This window comes from Sinohyriopsis cumingii, unplaced genomic scaffold, assembly GCF_028554795.1.
Source record: "Sinohyriopsis cumingii isolate HCF-2022 unplaced genomic scaffold, ASM2855479v2 utg000913l, whole genome shotgun sequence".
Lineage (NCBI taxonomy): Eukaryota > Metazoa > Mollusca > Bivalvia > Unionida > Unionidae > Sinohyriopsis > Sinohyriopsis cumingii.
The window spans coordinates 5140452-5165842 of NW_028315943.1; the positions used below are offsets into that span (position 1 = coordinate 5140452).

Here is a 25391-nt window from a genome sequence, read left to right on the forward strand (position 1 = left end):
TGTAGGACTTTTATACATAATGATGCTAGTAAAAATTCTGATGACTAATTTAGCAATCTTAACTATAAAACAACTTTTTATTTCTGTGTATTTGTTTTGATGATGTCGAACCATGTTTGAGAAAAATAATAAGTAGAAAACTCAGAGAGTTTGGTTCTGTAAAGTTATTTCTTGATTTAGCGATTAAAATCAGAAGTATAATGGGTGATGTAGCACTTGAAAAGAACTGGTATCAATGAAAGGGTGCTTTAAACGTCACGAGCAGAAATGAAATGCAAAGGGTAATTGATAAGATGCTCGACTAAATTGGGTCAGGAAATGAGCAAAAGTACAAGTTGGGGTTACAGTGCGATACAATTTATGATATGACTTGTTACAGTGCGATACAATTTATGATATGACTTGTTACAGTGCGATACAATTTATGATATGACTTGTTACAGTGCGATACAATTTATGATATGATATCAGTCGAGGAGTGGAAGCTCATAAACAGATTTACAAGAATGAGTGAAAGAAAAATGTGTGTGTCAATGTTAAAACCAGATGTTTATTTTATCTTGCAAAATTGATGATTAGCTCGAGAAAAGATCATCCGTACAGGACAGCAGAATAAAACCTTTAATACGATGGGTTCTTGGGTGTTTGTAATTTCATACATCAAACATATTTCGTTAATGTCACTGATTTCCTACTGCATAACGAGTGATTTCATTTTTACCATTATGAGGTGATTGAAAACGTAGTAATTGTGAATTATCTTGATATGGTTCATGTTATATGTCCATTGTGATCTCCAGTCATGTGGATAGCAGCTGTAAATGTGATCTTCCACATCATTTAATACTCATAGTATCGTTAATAAATTGTCACATTCGGAAATATCACAGTTAATTTCCCTTCCAAATCAGCAATTTAATAGTACTAATACGTATGCAGTTTCGATGACTGATGCAGTAAGATGTGACCCGTTACAAACACTACAATTCCTCTAATTTCACATTTCATTGTGAATATGTAATGCTGTATTCTTAAGTTTTGTGTTTGTCAATATATTTTCAATGATGCAAGCGTTCACTGGTACTTGTTTCTTTTCAAGACATGCCTCTCGACTTTGGTTACGACCTTAAAGGCTTTGATGTTTGATGAACAAGAAATAATTCAAACTGCTTATTGTTAGCAAGTCCCACTCTTTGCGACTGGTTCAATGATATCTGTTCGGCACAACCCGACCTGTTCGGCGTGCTCGATAAGCAATTACGTCACATTACTATTTTCTGAAGAGCATAAATACGAGTGAAATTTGAAGTCTGGTAGATAAAAGCAAACTGTCGTGACGTACATAACATCTGTAGTTGCATATTTCCACGAACAATATTGTTCATTATTGGTGTAGTTATAATTAAACATTTTCTAAATTGCATTAACAAAACAAAAAAGCTGTTAAAAATCTAGACATTTTATTTATTTCTTGTTCATAAAGAAATTGATATGACATGTTAAGTACTTTGATCTCTGTCAGTTAATTCATATTTGATTAACTGCTCCTGATCCTAGCGTAAAGCGAGAGTAATAATGAATCATCATCATCATCATCATCAATGATGACTAATTATGTTACTTTTGTTTTCGATGATAAAAACGCAGTTGTTGGATTGTAAGTGGGGTGTGTGTGTTTGAATAGTATATCCAAAAAAACACGGGGGGGGGGGTAGCATCTAAATATTATATATAATATTGCATTTCTCGTAGACCGCTATGTGTATGCATGTATAATGAATGTATCAAAACTCGCGCTGTTTGTAAGTATGCGAGTATAGTGTATATATAAACATCCATACTTTTGTGTCATAGTATGCTTGTGTGCAGTTATAGTGTGGGTATATAAATATTCCTACCCTTATGGGACAGTATGTTTGTATGTAAGAAAGTATAGTGTGTGTATCAACACTCCTACTCTTTATGTGTGATAGTATTTTTTGTACGTATGTGCGTATAACATATCTCTAAACAAATGTACCCTTGTGCAGTAGTATAGCATATTTGTGTGAGGGTATTTGAACATTGTATTTTCCATACGGCTCTATAATATATTCAGCATGGAAAAAGCAGATAACAATCTCAGACTTAACACATAATTGTTTGCTTTGCTCACAATCGCCATCCACGTGTTAATCTACGTATAATTTTAATATATAATTTTCTGTTTGGTTCTCTGTCGCCATAGTCTGAGGTCAACTCCTACAATGTTACAATGTAAACCAATTTGAGGTCAACCGCTTCTAACATTCTTAATATTTGCCCTCAATATTAAACTTTTGGACAATTTTATTATCGGATTTCTCGAATGGCTCTCAAGAGCCACGTAATGTAAATCTAGAGCCTAAAGTTAATACCGGTATGGCAGTAGTAAATGGGGGCACCCTAGCGTCAAGGGGAATTAGCATTACAAGTCCCCTTGGGCAACTCTAGCGTCAAGGGAAAATTAACATGGAGAAAAATCGTGGGTCAGATTAGCGTCAAGGGAAATTAACATGGAGAAAAATCGTGGGTCACTCTAGAGACAAGGGGAATTTAACATGGAACTATAGTGTGGGTATGTCTAGCGACAAGGGGAAATTAACATGGGAATAGAGTTTGGGTCTGTCTAGGGACAAGGGGAATTGAACATATGGAAATTGAACATGGTGGGTCTGTATAGCGTCAAGGGGAATTGAACATGGTGGGATTGTCTAGGGACAATGATGGTAGAGGGTCAAACACAACAGAGACAGAAACATACATACACTAGTACAAGCGTGAGATTTATATATAAAGCATTACCAAGACCTGAAATCTTGCTGGGGTGTTCAAAAATTTGCATAATTGTAATGATGCTATAAATAGCTATAATCAAGGAAATGCTCAACGACAAAATGGATGTGACTAAAAGTAACGCTAAAATGACGAAATTGTCCCAGAATTTAAAGGAAAATAAACATATCCCCGAAAATTAAGTTACAATGGTTTAGACTAAAATGGATAAAATTAGTAACTACTTACAATATCAACTTCTGTGACGATCGTGAATAAATACCTATGTATCTATAATCAGCTGAAATTCCTATGAAATCCCACTATCTATTTATAGCTCCAACTTGTGGGTTTTTCCTTTGGAAAATCCCACTATCTTTTTATAGCCTCAGCTTGAGTGACATTCCTGTTTATGAATTCTAGTATATATGCATAGCTACAAAATGTGGAAATCCCCAAGTCGATATTTATAGTCTCAAAATTTTCAGCGTCAGTGACGTCACTGTACTGAACACTAGGGGATAAATGTCAACAGTGTTGCAAGTGGCTGACCTGAATACACGCTACTGCAGGTAGGTAGGTAGAGTGTATCTGATAGGGATAAAGTGAGTTTTTACAGGGACAAACAGAGACCAATACACACACACACACACACACAACGTACGCGCGCAGACATACGCACACACACACACACACACACACACACACACACACACACACACACAGGGAAGAGGAAAAAACAAACCCCAAATATACTATCAATACAGAAGGGAGATAACACAAACCCCAAATAAACTATCAACACAAACGTACGCGAACGCATACAAACCCCAAATATACTATTCACACAACGTCGCTAACGCATACAAACCCCAAATATGCTATCCACACTCGGGAGGAAGAAGAAAAAACAACCAAATATACGATCTACACAACGTACGCGAACACACACACACACACACACACACACACACTCACACACAGAGGGAAGAGGAAAAAACAAACCCCAAATATACTATCAACACAGAAGGGAGATAATACAAACCCCAAATAAACTATCCACACAAACGTACGCGAACGCATACAAACCCCAAATATGCTATCCACACTCGGGAGGAAGAAGAAAAAAACAACCAAATATACGATCTACACAACGTACGCGAACACACACACACACACACACACACACACACACACACACTCACACACAGAGGGAAGAGGAAAAAACAAACCCCAAATATACTGTCAACACAGAAGGGAGATAATACAAACCCCAAATAAACTATCCACACAAACGTACGCGAACGCATACAAACCACAAATATACTATCAACACAGAAAGGAGATAATACAAACCCCAAATAAACTATCCACACAAACGTACGCGAACGCATACAAACCCCAAATATACTATCAACACAGAAGGGAGATAATACAAACCCCGAATAAACTATCCACACAAACGTACGCGAACGCATACAAACCCCAAATATGCTATCCACACTCGGGAGGAAGAAGAAAAAACAACCAAATATACGATCTACACAACGTACGCGAACAAACACACACACACATACACACACACACAGAGGGAAGAGGAAAAAACAAACCCCAAATATACTATCAACACAGAAGGGAGATAATACAAACCCCAAATAAACTATCCACACAAACGTACGCGAACGCATACAAACCCCAAATATGCTATCCACACTCGGGAGGAAGAAGAAAAAAACAACCAAATATACGATCTACACAACGTACGCGAACACACACACACACACACACACACACACACACACACACACACACACACACACACACACACTCACACACAGAGGGAAGAGGAAAAAACAAACCCCAAATATACTGTCAACACAGAAGGGAGATAATACAAACCCCGAATAAACTATCCACACAAACGTACGCGAACGCATACAAACCACAAATATACTATCAACACAGAAAGGAGATAATACAAACCCCAAATAAACTATCCACACAAACGTACGCGAACGCATACAAACCCCAAATATACTATCAACACAGAAGGGAGATAATACAAACCCCGAATAAACTATCCACACAAACGTACGCGAACGCATACAAACCCCAAATATGCTATCCACACTCGGGAGGAAGAAGAAAAAAACAACCAAATATACGATCTACACAACGTACGCGAACAAACACACACACACACATACACACACACACAGAGGGAAGAGTCAAAAACAAACCCCAAATATACTATCAACACAGAAGGGAGATAATACAAACCCCAAATAAACTATCAACACAAACGTACGCGAACGCATACAAACCCCAAATATACTATTCACACAACGTCGCTAACGCATACAAACCCCAAATATGCTATCCACACTCGGGAGGAAGAAGAAAAAACAACCAAATATACGATCTACACAACGCACGCGAACACACACACACACACACACACACACACACTCACACACAGAGGGAAGAGGAAAAAACAAACCCCAAATATACTATCAACACAGAAGGGAGATAATACAAACCCCAAATAAACTATCCACACAAACGTACGCGAACACATACAAACCACAAATATACTATCAACACAGAAGGGAGATAATACAAACCCCAAATAAACTATCCACACAAACGTACGCGAACGCATACAAACCCCAAATATGCTATCCACACTCGGGAGGAAGAAGAAAACAACAACCAAATATACGATCTACACAACGTACGCGAACAAACACACACACACACATACACACACACACAGAGGGAAGAGTCAAAAACAAACCCCAAATATACTATCAACACAGAAGGGAGATAATACAAACCCCAAATAAACTATCCACACAAACGTACGCGAACGCATACAAACCCCAAATATACTATTCACACAACGTCGCTAACGCATACAAACCCCAAATATGCTATCCACACTCGGGAGGAAGAAGAAAAAAAAACAACCAAATATACGATCTACACAACGTACGCGAACAAACACACACACACACACACACACATACACACACACAGAGGGAAGAGGCAAAAACAAACCCCAAATATACTATCAACACAGAAGGGAGATAATACAAACCCCAAATAAACTATCCACACAAACGTACGCGAACGCATACAAACCCCAAATATGCTATCAACACAGAGTGAAGAAGAAAAAGTTTTTTGAAAGCACCTAAGCCCTCACCTGCAATGACCAACTCTGCCAAACACCTACACCCCACCCCCACTCCCAACACTACAAAACCCATTTAACCCGTTATTTTATGGCATCAGTGTGTGATTTAGGAAACATCAAGACACAAAATGATGGATGAATAGACTGACTATTGTTTACCGACTTGCATGCCTAAAGAGCGTGCGTGAAGGAAAACATCCTTCCATTTCAATTCTAACTAAAACATGATCCAGAGGGATAGAGAGAGGTGAAAGAGCACAATTTCATAAAGTGTGAGTAAAAACAAAACACGCCATCCTTATTATACAATGTCAAGACCAAGAGACACTTACGTTTTCTTTCTGGTCTATTCTCTTTTAGAAGGTAGTATGAAATTTCACATCAGGGCCAACGCATCGGCTCACATTGTCAATTTTTCCATTTCCATGTCTTTACTGGTACAAGTTCTTCAACATCTTCAATTTCTTCTTCTTCTGAATCCCTCTTCTCTGTTTCGTCTTGTTTTTGTTTCTTCTCTTTTCTCGTAGGGCACTCTGAATTCCAGTGTCCTTTCTCCTGACAACGATATTAGGTATCTTGACTTTTGTCTCTCTTTCTTAGACGAAGCAGGTATTCTGGAGACAAATACCCATTTACCTTTGCAGATATAGCAAACTTCATTAGCACTTACACACTTTCGTATGACTCTCATCAAATCAACGATCAAAAGAGTAAGTTTTGTTGCCACTTTCGCATGTGAATTATGCTTTCCTATGACTTTTAGCAAATATTTGACCAGCAGGTCGATCTGTGCTGACTCTTCCATCTTCTTGATCGTTTGAGAGCGGAATGAATACTCTGACGCTAAGACACTCTCCTTATATACAGGGACCTGCTGCGTATGAAACCTAGTCAAATGTAATTTTGCAATAAGATGAAACGATTTCATTGAGGAAGTAAAAAGCAATGATGTACCGTATCGCCTCACACAAAACCTGAAGTGTTAGTTCAAATCCGTGTCAGCGATTTCGAAGACGACATAACTGAGCTTTAATCAATGCTCTCCAATTATGCCACAAAACCACGAGTCCTGATTCACGCCAAAAGAAATTTCGTTCGGTCCATAAAAAATAGTATCATATCTGAGAAACGCAAAAAGGAACTTCCAGAAAACTGAGAAAGACGGCTTACACCTACAACGTAAATGTATGAGTTCAAGTAGTGCGTAAAACTTAGTCAAATTAAATTTTTATAGTCAAGACGAAACGATCTCTTTTCGAACAAGAAAGCAGACACCAAGCGACAATGGCGATCCGTGTCACACAACACTTTTCAAAATGTATATTATCAGAGGTTTGTTCTAGCGATCTGCACGGTAAAATTAAATGTTGATGTATTTTGCAATAAGACGGACACAATTTCCATGGGATCGCCCATGGTACGAATGTTCGTGCATTAGTTTAATTTTTAAAAATATTTTTTTTATATAAATCGCCTATAGGATAGACCCAGTAAAGCATGGCCATTCTCGTCACTGTCTGAATAGCTACTCAAGTCAATTCGAAGCGAACGCGGTAAGAAAATAAGTATAGCCAATGAAATGGCTTACAACGGGTGATGCATTGTTTTGTTCTAGGACTGTGTGGCATAATAATCCCTATGTTCTTGCGTTGTTACCATTACAGTGCAGACAGACTGAAATGTGAACTTACAAGCCCTCTTTGTGTGTGTTGTACCATTTCCTCTTACCACATCAAAATACTGAGCGTCACAGTATTGGTTCGCGTTTTCAAACTGACCATTTTTTTTATATCTCACTTAAACATTTCGACATAAACACTCACACTCACATCGGTAGAGTCAGAACAGACGTGTTACAGTATTGAGGGGCATGTTATCTTTTCGTTTTCAAACTAATACATTTGGGGCTTGTATGAAGTAAAGAACCGAAAGTACAGTGAAACTCAAGGATGATGACCCAATCTGTCTGTCTATTGATGCGTGTATTTACTTAAGAAGAAATATGACCTCTAAAACACAAAGAGATACGGCAAGCATGATTAGATCAAGCACAACGATGTTTTCCTTCACGCCCGTGTAATTTAGAGTTTCAATCGTCTTTGAAGACAAACTTGGTCTCCTTTTGTAGGGCTTGAAATAATAAAAGAAACTGAAAAATCTTAAGCACTTTGCTATAGATAATTTCATCAACAGACTAAACAACATAAATACCGTTACAACAATAGAAAGCCTTAAATCTTCTATCAAAAAGAAATGCATGAAAAAAATTAAAGATTAACGATAACTAACCAATGAAACCGAATTTAACAAAGGCAATGACATGTGAAGAAATGCCTCTCACTTTGGAAAGGTAGGCGAATGTACTCTGTCATGCACCATCAACTTGAAAAAAAATTATAAACAGAGAGAAACCTGAATTCAAAATTCAGTAGTTTCTTTTTCTTCAAAATTGTTTCGTTTCTTTTTTCTTTTTTTTTTTTGGAACAAATCTAAGCACTAATATAGAGTGGAAAAGGGAAAATGCACATACAAGCTTTGATATTTCTGAAAAAATGAGGGGATATTCCTAACGTTCATAACCACCTATATATGTTTAAAGCCTTTCAGTCAGGTTGTTAAGGACTAGTTAGTCCTACACCTGATTGGCTAAATTTAAAAGTAGTCTGTGAGTACATAAAAGCCTGGGGGGGATGAGGCTCTCTTTCCTTCCCAGGAGTAATTAAAAATCACGCGGTGCGTTATTAAACCAGTGATACATGCTCCATTAGAGCGAAAATCACTTTAATTCAAGTAAGCAAGCAAGCAAGTTCGGGTACCGTCTCTAGCACTCTTGATGACACCAACTGTCTGAGTTATTTTCTTTCTTGCAAGCCCCTATGTTCCACTTCTGTTTGTGATAATAACTTGTGATACTTCACATTTTCTAAAGTGGAAATCTTTACAAGCCGTACAAAATACAAAACTTATATGACTTTGGCTTTTGACACTTGCACAGACTCTTCACTTTATAAGTGTCACGAGAAAATTGTATATCCCATTTTTACCATTTTCAAAAACACGCACACACTTGCAGCTTGACCAGAAATATGTACATCTTGTTTTGTGGATAAGTCACAGACAAGTCCAAGCATATATAGGTGGTTATGAACGTTAGGAATATCCCCTCATTTTTTCAGAAATATCAAAGCTTGTATGTGCATTTTCCCTTTTCCACTCTATATTAGTGCTTAGATTTGTTCCAAAAAAAAAAAAGAAAAAAGAAACGAAACAATTTTGAAGAAAAAGAAACTACTGAATTTTGAATTCAGGTTTCTCTCTGTTTATAATTTTTTTTCAAGTTGATGGTGCATGACAGAGTACATTCGCCTAACTTTCCAAAGTGAGAGGCATTTCTTCACATGTCATTGCCTTTGTTAAATTCGGTTTCATTGGTTAGTTATCGTTAATCTTTAATTTTTTTCATGCATTTCTTTTTGATAGAAGATTTAAGGCTTTCTATTGTTGTAACGGTATTTATGTTGTTTAGTCTGTTGATGAAATTATCTATAGCAAAGTGCTTAAGATTTTTCAGTTTCTTTTATTATTTCAAGCCCTACAAAAGGAGACCAAGTTTGTCTTCAAAGACGATTGAAACTCTAAATTACACGGGCGTGAAGGAAAACATCGTTGTGCTTGATCTAATCATGCTTGCCGTATCTCTTTGTGTTTTAGAGGTCATATTTCTTCTTAAGTAAATACACGCATCAATAGACAGACAGATTGGGTCATCATCCTTGAGTTTCACTGTACTTTCGGTTCTTTACTTCATACAAGCCCCAAATGTATTAGTTTGAAAACGAAAAGATAACATGCCCCTCAATACTGTAACACGTCTGTTCTGACTCTACCGATGTGAGTGTGAGTGTTTATGTCGAAATGTTTAAGTGAGATATAAAAAAAATGGTCAGTTTGAAAACGCGAACCAATACTGTGACGCTCAGTATTTTGATGTGGTAAGAGGAAATGGTACAACACACACAAAGAGGGCTTGTAAGTTCACATTTCAGTCTGTCTGCACTGTAATGGTAACAACGCAAGAACATAGGGATTATTATGCCACACAGTCCTAGAACAAAACAATGCATCACCCGTTGTAAGCCATTTCATTGGCTATACTTATTTTCTTACCGCGTTCGCTTCGAATTGACTTGAGTAGCTATTCAGACAGTGACGAGAATGGCCATGCTTTACTGGGTCTATCCTATAGGCGATTTATATAAAAAAAATATTTTTAAAAATTAAACTAATGCACGAACATTCGTACCATGGGCGATCCCATGGAAATTGTGTCCGTCTTATTGCAAAATACATCAACATTTAATTTTACCGTGCAGATCGCTAGAACAAACCTCTGATAATATACATTTTGAAAAGTGTTGTGTGACACGGATCGCCATTGTCGCTTGGTGTCTGCTTTCTTGTTCGAAAAGAGATCGTTTCGTCTTGACTATAAAAATTTAATTTGACTAAGTTTTACGCACTACTTGAACTCATACATTTACGTTGTAGGTGTAAGCCGTCTTTCTCAGTTTTCTGGAAGTTCCTTTTTGCGTTTCTCAGATATGATACTATTTTTTATGGACCGAACGAAATTTCTTTTGGCGTGAATCAGGACTCGTGGTTTTGTGGCATAATTGGAGAGCATTGATTAAAGCTCAGTTATGTCGTCTTCGAAATCGCTGACACGGATTTGAACTAACACTTCAGGTTTTGTGTGAGGCGATACGGTACATCATTGCTTTTTACTTCCTCAATGAAATCGTTTCATCTTATTGCAAAATTACATTTGACTAGGTTTCATACGCAGCAGGTCCCTGTATATAAGGAGAGTGTCTTAGCGTCAGAGTATTCATTCCGCTCTCAAACGATCAAGAAGATGGAAGAGTCAGCACAGATCGACCTGCTGGTCAAATATTTGCTAAAAGTCATAGGAAAGCATAATTCACATGCGAAAGTGGCAACAAAACTTACTCTTTTGATCGTTGATTTGATGAGAGTCATACGAAAGTGTGTAAGTGCTAATGAAGTTTGCTATATCTGCAAAGGTAAATGGGTATTTGTCTCCAGAATACCTGCTTCGTCTAAGAAAGAGAGACAAAAGTCAAGATACCTAATATCGTTGTCAGGAGAAAGGACACTGGAATTCAGAGTGCCCTACGAGAAAAGAGAAGAAACAAAAACAAGACGAAACAGAGAAGAGGGATTCAGAAGAAGAAGAAATTGAAGATGATGAAGAACTTGTACCAGTAAAGACATGGAAATGGAAAAATTGACAATGTGAGCCGATGCGTTGGCCCTGATGTGAAATTTCATACTACCTTCTAAAAGAGAATAGACCAGAAAGAAAACGTAAGTGTCTCTTGGTCTTGACATTGTATAATAAGGATGGCGTGTTTTGTTTTTACTCACACTTTATGAAATTGTGCTCTTTCACCTCTCTCTATCCCTCTGGATCATGTTTTAGTTAGAATTGAAATGGAAGGATGTTTTCCTTCACGCACGCTCTTTAGGCATGCAAGTCGGTAAACAATAGTCAGTCTATTCATCCATCATTTTGTGTCTTGATGTTTCCTAAATCACACACTGATGCCATAAAATAACGGGTTAAATGGGTTTTGTAGTGTTGGGAGTGGGGGTGGGGTGTAGGTGTTTGGCAGAGTTGGTCATTGCAGGTGAGGGCTTAGGTGCTTTCAAAAAACTTTTTCTTCTTCACTCTGTGTTGATAGCATATTTGGGGTTTGTATGCGTTCGCGTACGTTTGTGTGGATAGTTTATTTGGGGTTTGTATTATCTCCCTTCTGTGTTGATAGTATATTTGGGGTTTGTTTTTGCCTCTTCCCTCTGTGTGTGTGTATGTGTGTGTGTGTGTGTGTGTGTGTGTGTGTGTGTTTGTTCGCGTACGTTGTGTAGATCGTATATTTGGTTGGTTTTTTTTCTTCTTCCTCCCGAGTGTGGATAGCATATTTGGGGTTTGTATGCGTTAGCGACGTTGTGTGAATAGTATATTTGGGGTTTGTATGCGTTCGCGTACGTTTGTGTGGATAGTTTATTTGGGGTTTGTATTATCTCCCTTCTGTGCTGATAGTATATTTGGGGTTTGTTTTTGACTCTTCCCTCTGTATGTGTGTGTATGTGTGTGTGTGTGTTTGTTCGCGTACGTTGTGTAGATCGTATATTTGGTTGTTGTTTTCTTCTTCCTCCCGAGTGTGGATAGCATATTTGGGGTTTGTATGCGTTCGCGTACGTTTGTGTGGATAGTTTATTTGGGGTTTGTATTATCTCCCTTCTGTGTTGATAGTATATTTGTGGTTTGTATGCGTTCGCGTACGTTTGTGTGGATAGTTTATTTGGGGTTTGTATTATCTCCCTTCTGTGTTGATAGTATATTTGGGGTTTGTTTTTTCCTCTTCCCTCTGTGTGTGTGTGTGTGTGTGTGTGTGTGTGTGTGTGTGTGTGTGTGTGTGTGTGTGTGTGTGTGTGTGTTCGCGTACGTTGTGTAGATCGTATATTTGGTTGTTTTTTCTTCTTCCTCCCGAGTGTTGATAGTATATTTGGGGTTTGTATGCGTTAGCGACGTTGTGTGAATAGTATATTTGTGGTTTGTATGCGTTCGCGTACGTTTGTGTTGATAGTTTATTTGGGGTTTGTGTTATCTCCCTTCTGTATTGATAGCATATTTGGGGTTTGTTTTTTCCTCTTCCCTCTGTGTGTGTGTGTGTGTGTGTGTGTGTGTGTGTGTGTGTGTATGTCTGCGCGCGTACGTTGTGTGTGTGTGTGTGTGTGTGTGTGTGTGTGTGTGTGTATTGGTCTCTGTTTGTCCCTATAAAAACTCACTTTATCCCTATCAGATACACTCTACCTACCTACCTGCAGTAGCGTGTATTCAGGTCAGCCACTTGCAACACTGTTGACATTTATCCCCTGGTGTTCAGTACAGTGACGTCACTGACGCTGGAAATTTTGAGACTATAAATATCGACTTGGGGATTTCCACATTTTGTAGCTATACATATATACTAGAATTCATAAACAGGAATGTCACTCAAGCTGAGGCTATAAAAAGATAGTGGGATTTTCCAAAGGAAAAACCCACAAGTTAGAGCTATAAATAGATAGTGGGATTTCATAGGAATTTCAGCTGATTATAGATACATAGGTATTTATTCACGATCGTCACAGAAGTTGATATTGTAAGTAGTTACTAATTTTATCCATTTTAGTCTAAACCATTGTAACTTAATTTTCGGGGATATGTTTATTTTCCTTTAAATTCTGGGACAATTTCGTCATTTTAGCGTTACTTTTAGTCACATCCATTTTGTCGTTGAGCATTTCCTTGATTATAGCTATTTATAGCATCATTACAATTATGCAAATTTTTGAACACCCCAGCAAGATTTCAGGTCTTGGTAATGCTTTATATATAAATCTCACGCTTGTACTAGTGTATGTATGTTTCTGTCTCTGTTGTGTTTGACCCTCTACCATCACTGTCCTTAGACAATCCCACCATGTTCAATTCCCCTTGACGCTATATAGACCCACCATGTTCAATTTCCATATGTTCAATTCCCCTTGTCCCTAGACAGACCTAAACTCTATTCCCATGTTAATTTCCCCTTGTCGCTAGACAGACCCACACTATAGTTCCATGTTAAATTCCCCTTGTCGCTAGAGTGACCCACGATTTTTCTCCATGTTAATTTCCCTTGACGCTAATCTGACCCACGATTTTTCTCCATGTTAATTTTCCCTTGACGCTAGAGTTGCCCAAGGGGTCTTGTAATGCTAATTCCCCTTGACGCTAGGGTGCCCCCATTTACTACTGATGGCTCTCAAAAGCCACATAATGTAAATCTATAGCCTAAAGTTAATACCAGTATTTCTCTCAAGAGCCACATAATATAAATACAGAGCCTAAAGTTAATACCGGTAGTTCTCTCAAGAGCCACATAATGTAAATCTAGAGCCTAAAGTTAATACCGGTATTTCTCTCAAGAGCCACATAATGTAATTCTAGAGCCTAAAGTTAATACCGGTATGGCTCTCAAGAGCCACATAATGTAAATATATAGCCTAAAGTTAATGCCGGTGTGGCTGTCAAGAGCCACATACAGCTACTCAACTTTGTAACAGTATCTTGAACAGTGCAAACGGACTGTAAAATACATGTTATATATGTAACTTGATTACCTAAAATCCATCTTGCAAACGATCCGATACTATAGGGTAAGCTTGCTTTTCCTTTCTTCTTGTTTTTAATATCATGCCAAAGTATAAAACAAAATTAAAAACTAAAAATTATATTATTTAATCACTTGTGATTTGTTATCCAATCACACTTGGTTTGCTTAATCCATATTCAGTCGCATGCCTTAGATAATTTCATCAACCTACATTTTTCTCCAGTATCCATCTGTGTCAGTTCTGTGCTTCTGAACATCATTAGTATATATTTGACACATCAAGATGTGTAGGTTATCCAGACATGACAGTATTTATGCTTTCAGATACCTATGCGAATCAAGCTTTTTTTTTTTTTCTTCTCACTTGTACATATCCAGTCGGGGTTTGGTGGAATATAAATGTTTATGTTAAATTGTTTCAGGTTTGTGTTCTTGCTGGTTAACTTAAACTTTCTCATCAGGTGACGATATTGAGCATTAAGAAAATAGTTGATGTATCTGAAAGTGAACATAAATCCTATTTGTCAGTTATACTGCCGGACATTTTCAAAACAAGTAGGATAAAAAGCAGGGTCACATTGTATTTTGTGTTATTTTGTTTGTTGGCTAGTTTTTGTTTTGTTTTGTTTTGGTTTTTGTGTTTGTATTTTTTTGGGGGGGGGGGTGTTTTCATTTTGCGGCTGGGGGTGATGGGGTAGGGTGTCGTCTGTTTATTGTTTGGGATAGAATATTTGACCTAGCAAATATGTTTTATGTACTATATTTTGTTTATCTTTAATTTTAGAAGATGTGATTTGATGGCTAGAGAAGAGTCCATTCCTACCTCCACCCAACCCCCGTCCCCAAGATGGATTGTCACCCAAATAACCCAAGTCGGTAATTTTGTCAAGAGTTTCTTAGCTCTACGTTGTCTTGTACCGGTTCTGGCACAGGGAGGTAGAATACGCTTATGGAGGCAACGCGTATGTAAATAAATCAGTAGTAGAAGAAAAAAACATCAGTTTGTTAATTAAGAATTTGACCTTTTTCGCGAGTGTGGCTTTGATTTTGTTTAATGTACCCTTTGTTGCACTGGGTGGGATGATGCCCAAAAATATTCGGTAATATATATAGACTGGATTTTGCTGATATGCCGTTAAACCTTATACATACGTTCTATCCTTTCTTGCCTTCGGATGTGGTTCTCATTTTTCAAGTGGAACCGAAGAAAGTTTGCCTACTTGGCTCTATGCACTGGCATTGATTGAAATTACATCAATGACCTACTTCCTGGTGTTTGTGTCCAAGTCATGGAATTACAACGCGAAAGATAATATAAAAGGCCTACGTTTATGTTTATGCATTTATGCTTACGAAGTTTTTATTTTATTCATTAGCTAAATTGTATTCTGTAAGCTGCTCCCCTTATATTTATCATTATTAAACAGTGCATCAACGATTTTCCGGAATATTTTAAAGACCGAAAATATTTTCGCAACCATTATGCGTCGAAGCAAAATGCTCATGCTTTCGCTGTAAATAATTTATGTGAGTTGATTGAACTAAATAACATGGGTTACTAGTTTGAGATAGAATTGATAACACTTTGAGTGTTTAAAGATTATAAAAAAACATAAATATCTACTCAATGAAAGTAAAATAATTTTGAACTCTTATATTTAATTAATTACAAATATAGACAAACAATTATGACCAATGGAAAACAAGCTATAAATTTATTCCGTGTGATGGCGGGGTAGCGGCGGCACTCTTGTCTTGATTAAATGGGTGAGTGTTGTACGTCTTTGTGTGAAAATAGGCTGATAAAACTGTTGCATGTATCATTGTTTGCTTAATTGTGATGTGATGTTATGCTTTTTATTCGAAATGATGTTGAATTTATGCCAGAGAAAAGATAATGTGGTCATGACAAGTTGAAGATCATTGTCTTTCCCGCGCGTCCGAAATGTAAAAGGCAGCACATGCATCTCACCACGTCTACAATCTTCAGTACCGCCGCTGATTATTTATAGCTTTTAATCATTTCCAATTTTACTTTTATTAATGCCTCTTGAAAATTGTAAATTTATCTGCATTTTAAAGACATAGTTTTAGTTCGTATGTCCCATCCTCCCACCACCAGGGCGTTATGCCTGTTATCGCGGTAACTCCGTATTGGCCCTGAAGTTGAACTTTTGAATTTTGTCCATTTTGTCCGCAATCTTTTGTCGTTGTGTTGCCTCCTCGTCGCTTTGGTGTGCAGGTCATGAAACTAAGGTTTACAGGGGAAAATTCAAAACTTCAGTTGAAAAAAGGAGGCAGAGACTGGAATCCCAGCTTAAGGTCAATAACTTAAGGAAGACAAAGAAGTCACATGCATATGAAATTGATAGCATCCCGACTTTATTTCATGGGCTTTACAATTATTATCCATGGCATAGTATTTTCTGTGAACGTTTTGAAAGATAAGTTGCTTGTTGGTGTAAATTTTGTTGTTTGTTTCAATTACATGTTGTAAAAGAGTAAAGAGTACCATCTAAATTTAAGGATCCAAATTTAACATGGGCCAACACACACAAGTGTAGTTAATTTCCCATGACCAGTAACATTGATTATGGGGTTCTTCATTTGATTTTGAAAGTTTTTGTCCATGACTACTTCATTGACAAAAGTTGGGAGTCCTGATCCAAAAAATAGAAGTCCCCAATAACTTTTTTCTTACAATAGTTCTGGATGTGCATATATTGTTGAAATACCATTATATGTCACCAGATTGCTGAGCTTTGTGTGTGTGGTTTTTATTTTCATTTTCTTGATTTGAATTATGCCCCCTATTTCCGAGTATGCATATTTGCATGTAACATTGGTTTTACGCAATACTTTATTTTCAAGAAAAGTTGTTCTCAGCTTTAGCTGTGTTATAAACATATTTGGTGCATGTTTAAAAACTATCATATTCATATGCAGTGTATTTTGTCAGTATGTCTTCACAGGAAAACAACAGAAGCTATACATTATGAATTTTAACCTAGTAACTAGATCAGAGATTGTAATTGCAAGCTAGTGCAAATGCTTAATCAACTACCCTTAATAAAAAATTTTTTTTGTGGAAAAGTTCACTATAACACGGCAGTTTAAAGAAAATCAAAGCAAATGCACATCTTTCAGATCATTGTGTTTGTCCTAATTTGTTACCAATAAAACTTTAACTGTTCATAGACAACACACTGAAGAAATAAAGTCAGTATATGGATGAACTAAACCTTTGTATTCAGTTTAATCGACATAGGCATAATGCAAGTACATCCTTTTTTTAAAAAAAAAGAGGGGTGTTCTTAATGTAACTGTTCACGTTATAGCTTCTTTAACTTAGTCTTTTGGAGGGTTACAAATGTAAAGTTTTATTATTTGTCTACATACCTACAGTAACATTAAGCGTTGGTTAAACAGTATTTGCTTAGCTGTTTTTTGTTTTCTTGTATTTTCACCAAATTAAGTGAACTCAGAATACCAACTTCATCATACTGTATCTCTCTAATTCCACAACAGAGTTTTGTCCAGTTTGTTTCTGACCTGAATAATTGCATTTTAAAGCTAAATCTTCAATGACTTAATATTTAGACTTGCTTCCTGTGAATTTTATATTTTCCTGAATATATTTGCCAAAGGTTTAAGAAAAGATATTCTGATAAAGTGATACTTCCCAAACACAAAGATGTCTGTCATGATTTCCCAGGGGCCCCGAGTAGCAGAGTGGTTTAAAGCGCTCTCCATTATGGATCACTGCAATCTCACCTCTGTCTGCGTGGGTTTGAGTCTAGGATTTGGCCAATTTGGGTTTGTGAGACAGCTTGCCACTAGCTTCTCATGGGTTGGTGGTTCTTTGTGTTTTCCCGGGTTCTTCCTCCACCATTAATACTGGCCGCCATGCATAGCCTATCGAGTGCTGAAAAATGGCATTAAACCCCACAACAACAACATGATTTCCCTTAAGTTCACTTACAGATCGAAACTCATTTTTATGAAGAAAATAAGGTACACGCAACAGTTAAAACATGTTACCTGTTTATTCTTAACACACAAATTGCTATTTACATAAGTTTAAGTTTTGAAACAAGTTAATATGTTTTTATCATCAAAGGATAACTGGCGTAAATTGGCAGTGATAGTTCCTGTATAACTTACTCAGGAAAGGGTTAATGGTCAATCAGCTATCAAAACATGTGCCTCTGAATGTGCGAGAGTTTGTATGAATGTGCAGTTGATATCAACACCAACTGTTTGATGACTGGAAGCCTATATTTTGCCTTGAACTATATAACATAACATTAGATTTAACCTTTCCAAGGCGAGAGAGCATCTATAAAATTGGTCATTCAATCTTACTCTAAAAATAAAATCACAGGGCAATGTAATTTTTGCTTTCCTAACATGAGGGTGAAGTTTAAATTTTTTAGGCAACTTAATCATCTGGTAGCGCAACCCCTGATTCATTAAACTTACATAATAATAGTGATTGAATCTGATGGATTGTTGCATTTTCAAAAATGACCAGATTATGTTTATTGTGCTAGCAGGGAAAATGTTTATGCTTACACTCACCACCAACAGTTGTATAAATCATTAACTTTACCCATGGTATTCTGTTTACCAATTTCAACTGCAGTGTCTGATTCCTGAAAAGCAATTCTAAATACATTGTGGTAAAGCAGAACATCATGCAGCATCTGGGTGGGTGGGGGGTTTACGCTGCCGTTCAGCGTAATGGATTGTTTCATCAACAAGTTTTTTGCAGATTAAATCATCCCAAAGTAACTCTTAAGTAATATTCTGCATTGGCTTCTTCTGGGTGTGGAACAGTTGCCCCTTTCTATTGTGGCTGCAACCGAGGTGAAAATTATCCCAGACCCATTCCTCTTGAAAGCATTCAAAGTCAGCTTCGTTCTCTGAATCACTGTCAAAAAAGTGCATGAAGCCAAGCATCAACTTAATTCAATTCTGACCCATCATTTAAGTCAATATTGTCATCAGAATCATCCAAATCGTCAACTTCAGTGTCGCTACCCTCAGTATCAACATTCATGTCCATCATTTATTGGTTGATTTTCAAGCCAACGTTTTTTAATTTAATTTCACTGCGCATGCTTGCTTGAACCATTTCATATATTGGTGAAGAAGTACACAAATATTTGTGATACATAACACATGTTTCTAGAGATACTACACATGCAGTAGAGTACGACCATAGTCGTATTCATGATAAAATGGGTTAAATATCCAATCTTTTGAAGCCATAGGTATTTGACTGTAAAGTAATGGTGGATTGTCTCACAAGGATCATAGGTCTCGCTAGGATTTTAAAACTTGAAGTCCAGGATCACAATTTTGCGAAAACAAGTCCTACCAGCAAAAGTTGAAGTCCCCTACCAGAGTCATACCTGAAGTAGCTAAATTTTCAGATGAATAGAACCAGTGGTTGCCACTGAGTTTAATTTTATAACTTCTTTATTCCACTGACATGTAACTCTTGTTTGTCCATCAGAGTAAGAGTGAATTATGTCACACCAAGGAAAGGTCTTATTCCAAGTACTAAGCTAGGTATCACAGTGTTCCATGCGAACTACAAGTTCTAGCAACTTTAGCACTCTGCTGAATCTGAATACAATGTTTGTCAATTTGCTCTTTAACCCCAAACTACTTGTCCAAATTTGCAAACATCATTTTGTCCAATTCTCAACATGTTGATTTAAAGGTCGCATGCACTACTTATTCAGATACACTTGGAAACCAACACAATGATGAAAGCTACAGTTGTTCATTTGATGTACTCTTATGCACTCGTAGTTCAGTCTCTGAATTCATTGTCAATAGCAGTACATTTTCCCACCACTCATCTGCTAGTCAAGCCTTTGAACTTGCTGCCAAGCTATTGGGTCATGTTTTTCTGATTTACTCTTACAACATGTACATATGGGGGCTTTTTAGCCACTGAATTCTGTCATTGTAAATATCAGCACAGCTAAAATGATCAAATCAACATTTTCCCACTCGGCAGTTTGAAGCAGGACTGGCAAGCACTTGAATTTGCCATCCAGCAATTGAATGCGTACAGAGGACTCGTACAGACAGACATGATTTGTCTCCGTTTTAAAGCAGAATTCTGCATTTTTTCTGACTTGAATCCGATTTTTTTTCTTGATATAGTCCGGTTTTTAAAAAACGGTCTGTTTGGTCCCATTCTGATCGGTCAAAAGTTTAAATTCAATCAGTGAATCTTCATGTATGGAAAGAAGCTAGCTTGCAGCTCAAAAAAGGGCATCCCGAGTTGTTGAGAGACCATGATACGAAGTTTACATACAGTTGTTTATTTTTTAAACGTATGGGAATGGTTGGAGTGAAAAGTCGACCGAAATTTAGTTGGTCAGTTTATCTATAAAAAACTGAATGCTACATGACTGGCATTTTGTTACCTCTGCTCTACGTCAATTGTGGTTGGAAGATGTTGGAACGGCACCCACAAAAGAAGCTGCATACAGAAAAATTGAAGCTTAGAAGGCATCTGGAAAAGGTGCATTTAATTACTATAAGCTTTCACAGATCAAAATTTTGTTGCATATTGTTATTTACATTGTACCAAGAATTTCATTTGGAAAGAAATTAACAAAATACATGATTTCATATTATTTCATAATGTTGATTCAAATTTCCAGGTCATATCAATCATTCTCAGCGATAAAACAAGCAATAGATTTCTTCATTTTGAACAGATAGGCATCAGTTATTTGGCATTCTAGTTCTAAAAATGGGATACACAACTGACCCCACGTTATAAGAGTGTTTGCAAATTACCAGGGTGCAAGGTATTAAGAGTGGTATGGAAGGAAATGCTTCATTTAGATATTTTGATTTTTGTAAACTAAGCATTTGTTTATATACTTTAATAAGTTATGCATCAGTAGAGATGGATTTAACAAGGAAACAATGGCATTGCTGGAAAAAGCGAGGTGCAGCTGATTTATTTAGTTGATTTTTCAGCACAATAAAGAACATGGTAAGAATCACACACATGTACATCCTGGAAAAAAAATGTGATAAGGAAATCAAATTTAAGTTCTGTTTAATATCATGAACCTTTTCCTTTCAGTAATAATTGACAAAAGTCCACAATGCCACGCATAACAAGGGCAAGTTTGTCCAAATCCCCAGCAGCTGAGAGAAAGAAGGGCACAACACCCAAAGGTGGAAAGACCCAAACTCACAAGAAGGATGTTGTACCTGCAGGCAAGAAGGTGGCAACACCTGCCAAGAGCCCTGTCCGTTCTGCTTCAGAAAGTCGAAGCGCCTCTAAAGGCAAGCAGTTAACACCTGTTTCCTCAGCTGGTGCCACAAGATCGACATCAAAGAGGAAGAGTTCTGTAGGAACACCAGCAAAAAGTGCTCAGAAAGAATCTACGCCAGCCAAAAAAGGACGAATTGCTTCACCCAGTCCTGTCCCCAAGAGCAGGTAGTTTTACTTAAAAATCCATTATATGCACTGATAGCCCTTATTATAGCTGTATAATGCATTGATCCTGTGTATCTTAACGTTTTTTTAATCATGATTTGTATTCATGCAGGGTTAATTCCATGTAATTTCTCATAAAGTTTTCATCGAAATTTCAAAAAAAATTAAAACTTTTAGTAGTATACAAGTACATGTCATGAGCTTGCCTTTTTGGTGCTGGACTAAGGTGGTGGTGTGCTGGATTATTGAGAAGATTTGTGTACCTTCCCCTTTCATATTCTCTCTTTCAGGGCAGAAAAATTAACAATTCACTAAACATTTATACCTTTCTCAATGGGGAGGTGGGGTGTAGTTATATCATTTGGTCAGCATCCTCAGAAGACAAGTTGACGGGGCAACTTGTAAAAGAAAGCAGTAAAATTTATCAATAAATTTATGCATTATATGCATCATCTCTTAGTAGAAAATTTACTGGCTATATTACATTTGTGTTGTATGCTGATATAATAGTTTCCCCAGTAAAGTTAGGTTCTTTTTGTTTCTGCTGTTGATCAAGTTTAGCTTGGTTTTTTTTTTTTTTTTTTTTTTTTTTTTTTTATTTATTTTTTTTCCATGATTATAGAATGGAATGAACATCACTTTTTATGATTGCCGTGTGTTGCCTTGCATCATCTACTCTATATTTACTAGTTTTGTACACATATGTATAATTACATTTTTGGAAGAAGCGTTGCATGTGGGATCCCAAGGCCTGGTAACATGTGTCTCTTTGCCTTCTAGCACACAATCTTAAGGGCAAAGAAAAACATTAGATACTACATACTGCATTTGAAGAGGTTAAAAAATATAATGTTACTTGCTCTAGCAGTTTTAGCACTCTTAATTTTGTTATCTGCACCAGTGTTTTTGTTTTGTTTTCTCTGTGGGACACTTAAATTATTGATATAAACATTTTAGCATGTGAGGTTTCAATGTTATTTTTTGGGGTCCTGATTTTTTTGTGAATTTGGATTGGCTCCAAATCGCGAATTTAAAAAAAAAAATAACCGCGTGTGATCGAGTTCCTCCCCCAGCCCATTTTTGTATTGAAACATTATTGTGATAAATAAACTTCATTATTGTAATCTGATCTTAATGTTGGCTTCACTTGTGAGTGCTATTATCAGACACAGACTTATGGCTGGTGACATTAAAAAGAGTCGAAAGCCATTATTTGCAACTTTCTCTTTGCCTGAAATTGTCATATTTTTTGTCACACAATGTTACAACTGCTGTACATCAAAATTTGAAAAGAAATAACCAAGTCATATTAAACTGACTTGTGTGTTCAGATTTGAAGTTATTTCAGGTAAAACAGTTTCTTCCACTCTTAAATGTCAGACATGTCTGATTTCTCTATTAATGTCCTTTCTACTGATTAGATCAGAGTTGCTGTTCATTATCGTCTTAGTGCATCTTACTTCATGCAGTTTCTCCTTACACTTTTGATCTTATTATAAATACATGCATCGCTTTCGCCAGATACAGTCGATATGTTGGTGTTTTTATTAGCATAAATTGGAAATTTTGCGGGGGACAATGATCAAGTACTTGTACTCTAGGACAGACTGGTATTATTTAGCTTTGATAAATTGTTTCTTAGCTAATTCCTTTTTTAGTTCATAAAAACTTTCAAAAACGTTATTTTATTCTAGTTTGAAATTTTGATATTGTAATGTTTTGCTTACTTACTTAAATGTGAACCTTCTTTAATATTCAAGATCTCAACCGAAAGTTGACTTTCACAGCTGTTCGCCATGAGTAATAAATAACAAAACACACTGGAAGTCGTTGGAAGTTTATTAATAAGTGAAACGACATTGTAATATTAATTCATTATTATTGACAAATCAAACAAAATATTATAGCACAATTTATAATAGAAATTTGAAGTACAACAGGAAAACAAATTGTCTCCCATTGGATGTGGGTAATGTGAAAGTGCGAATTGGTAAAATGTGAAAAAGAGAATGCGAAATAGTGGATAAAGTGTGGTAAACAATGTGTAAAATGATGTAAATAGTCCATTCGTTTTGTCACCCTACAACAATCCTGGTTGATAGAAATATGACAGTGGGGTAACTAGGTTGTATATGTCTTTAATGTTCTAACGGGTAACTGGTTACCCATTAAATGGTGCAACGGGTACCTGGGTGAAGTTTTCCATGGTTTTTGACAGCCCTAGTCTTGAATAATGCAGTAGCAATAAAACAAGACCAAAAATGTCAAAATAATTATAGATTTCTTCCAAAATAGTTAAGGGACATCTTTCCTTTTGATGTCGCCTCCACCTAAGGTCATTCGGTTTTTAATCAAAGACCTGAAAGCCATCATGGACCACATTTGATTCCTTTATTACTTGTAATCCATCAGAAACATCCCACGTTTGGCCTAAACTCTCCAGATTACTAAATTTAGTTTTGTTGCATATACATGTTAGGTGATAAAATATATATTTCCTGTCAGCCGACAATCATCATTTCTTATTGCCAGCCATAGCACTTTTTACCCATAGAAGAATTTTAAAAAAACTTTAAAAAATCACATTATATACATATAATGTTTGCAACAAAATTATAAATGATCTGCCTACCCTAATTTTAAAGCCAGTGAAACCTGAAAGAAACATGCTTGCTTGGCCTTAGCATTGAACCTTTACCAAGTCATATATGGTTCCGGTACCCAGTTGACTGGTTTCTGTAATGCATGGATAGAGCATATGATAATACTGTTTTTTTATTATTAATTTTGAAAAGGCAATAGATTTCAACTATAAAAGTATGTGCAGTAGATGACCTTAAAAATGTAATGTGTCCAACTGTTTTTAGAATCATGTATGTTAAAGCCAAGTGAGTACTAATTATAGAATATTATCTGTTCCCCATTCGAAGTTGCATGCTCTGCTTTGTACACGAAGTTCATAGTTTTTGATACAAGTGTGATGGGTAGATAATCTGCATAAAAAGGTAAAGCTCGTTCATGTGGATAAATGTTAACAATTTAATAGCCTTTCAACAACTTGAAAATAAATTTCTGCATTTCATCAGCATGATTAAGTTTTCATAGTGTTTTTCCTTATGTGACTAGCCTGATGAACCTTTACTTAAAATAGAGGATCAGTCTGATCTGAAAGGGTGGTAGAGGCTGTACATCAGGCTATCTTAAAGTTTTGTCCTGCTTGTGTAAAGAGAAACATAATTGGAAACATAATATATTTTTCACAAACTTATCTCTGTACCACGAGCTTCTTTTTAATTTAAAAGGCATGGCACTGTCCTTTTTTCATAAAATAATACATGGTTTTCACACCAAGTTGGTGTTGTTTCAATAATATATCTTGAGTGCACAAATGAATGGTCACTGGATAAGGAACTGCTGGCCATTTAAAAAATATATCTGACTATATGAAATTTAAAGTATGATCATAATGATTTTAAAAATTATTGTTTGGTCTGAAATTATGTAGTTTAAATGAAAGTGATATTGCAGTTTTTAAAAATTCTGGAATCCAAAAATCCCCTTGGTGTCTGAACTGGAAAGACAAACGATGGTAATGACAAACACTGGAAAAGTTGCAAAGAATATAACACATTGATTTGCCCACAGCATAATTTCTTGCTAAGCACACACTGTCCATTAAAAAAAGTTACCA

General features: G+C 36.5%; 1 protein-coding gene across 1 annotated transcript in view; it reads left to right on the forward strand.

Annotated features, from left to right (window-relative positions):
* Nucleotides 1-15927: 15927 nt before the first annotated feature.
* LOC149773087 (uncharacterized) overlaps nucleotides 15928-25391 on the forward strand; it is a 53597-nt gene continuing 44133 nt past the window's right edge. The window contains exons 1-2 of the mRNA XM_089946896.1: nucleotides 15928-15984; nucleotides 21341-21700. Of these exons, the coding sequence (XP_089803022.1) occupies nucleotides 21363-21700 (338 nt within the window). The 5' untranslated portion in view covers nucleotides 15928-15984; nucleotides 21341-21362. The remainder of the gene's footprint in view (nucleotides 15985-21340; nucleotides 21701-25391) is intronic.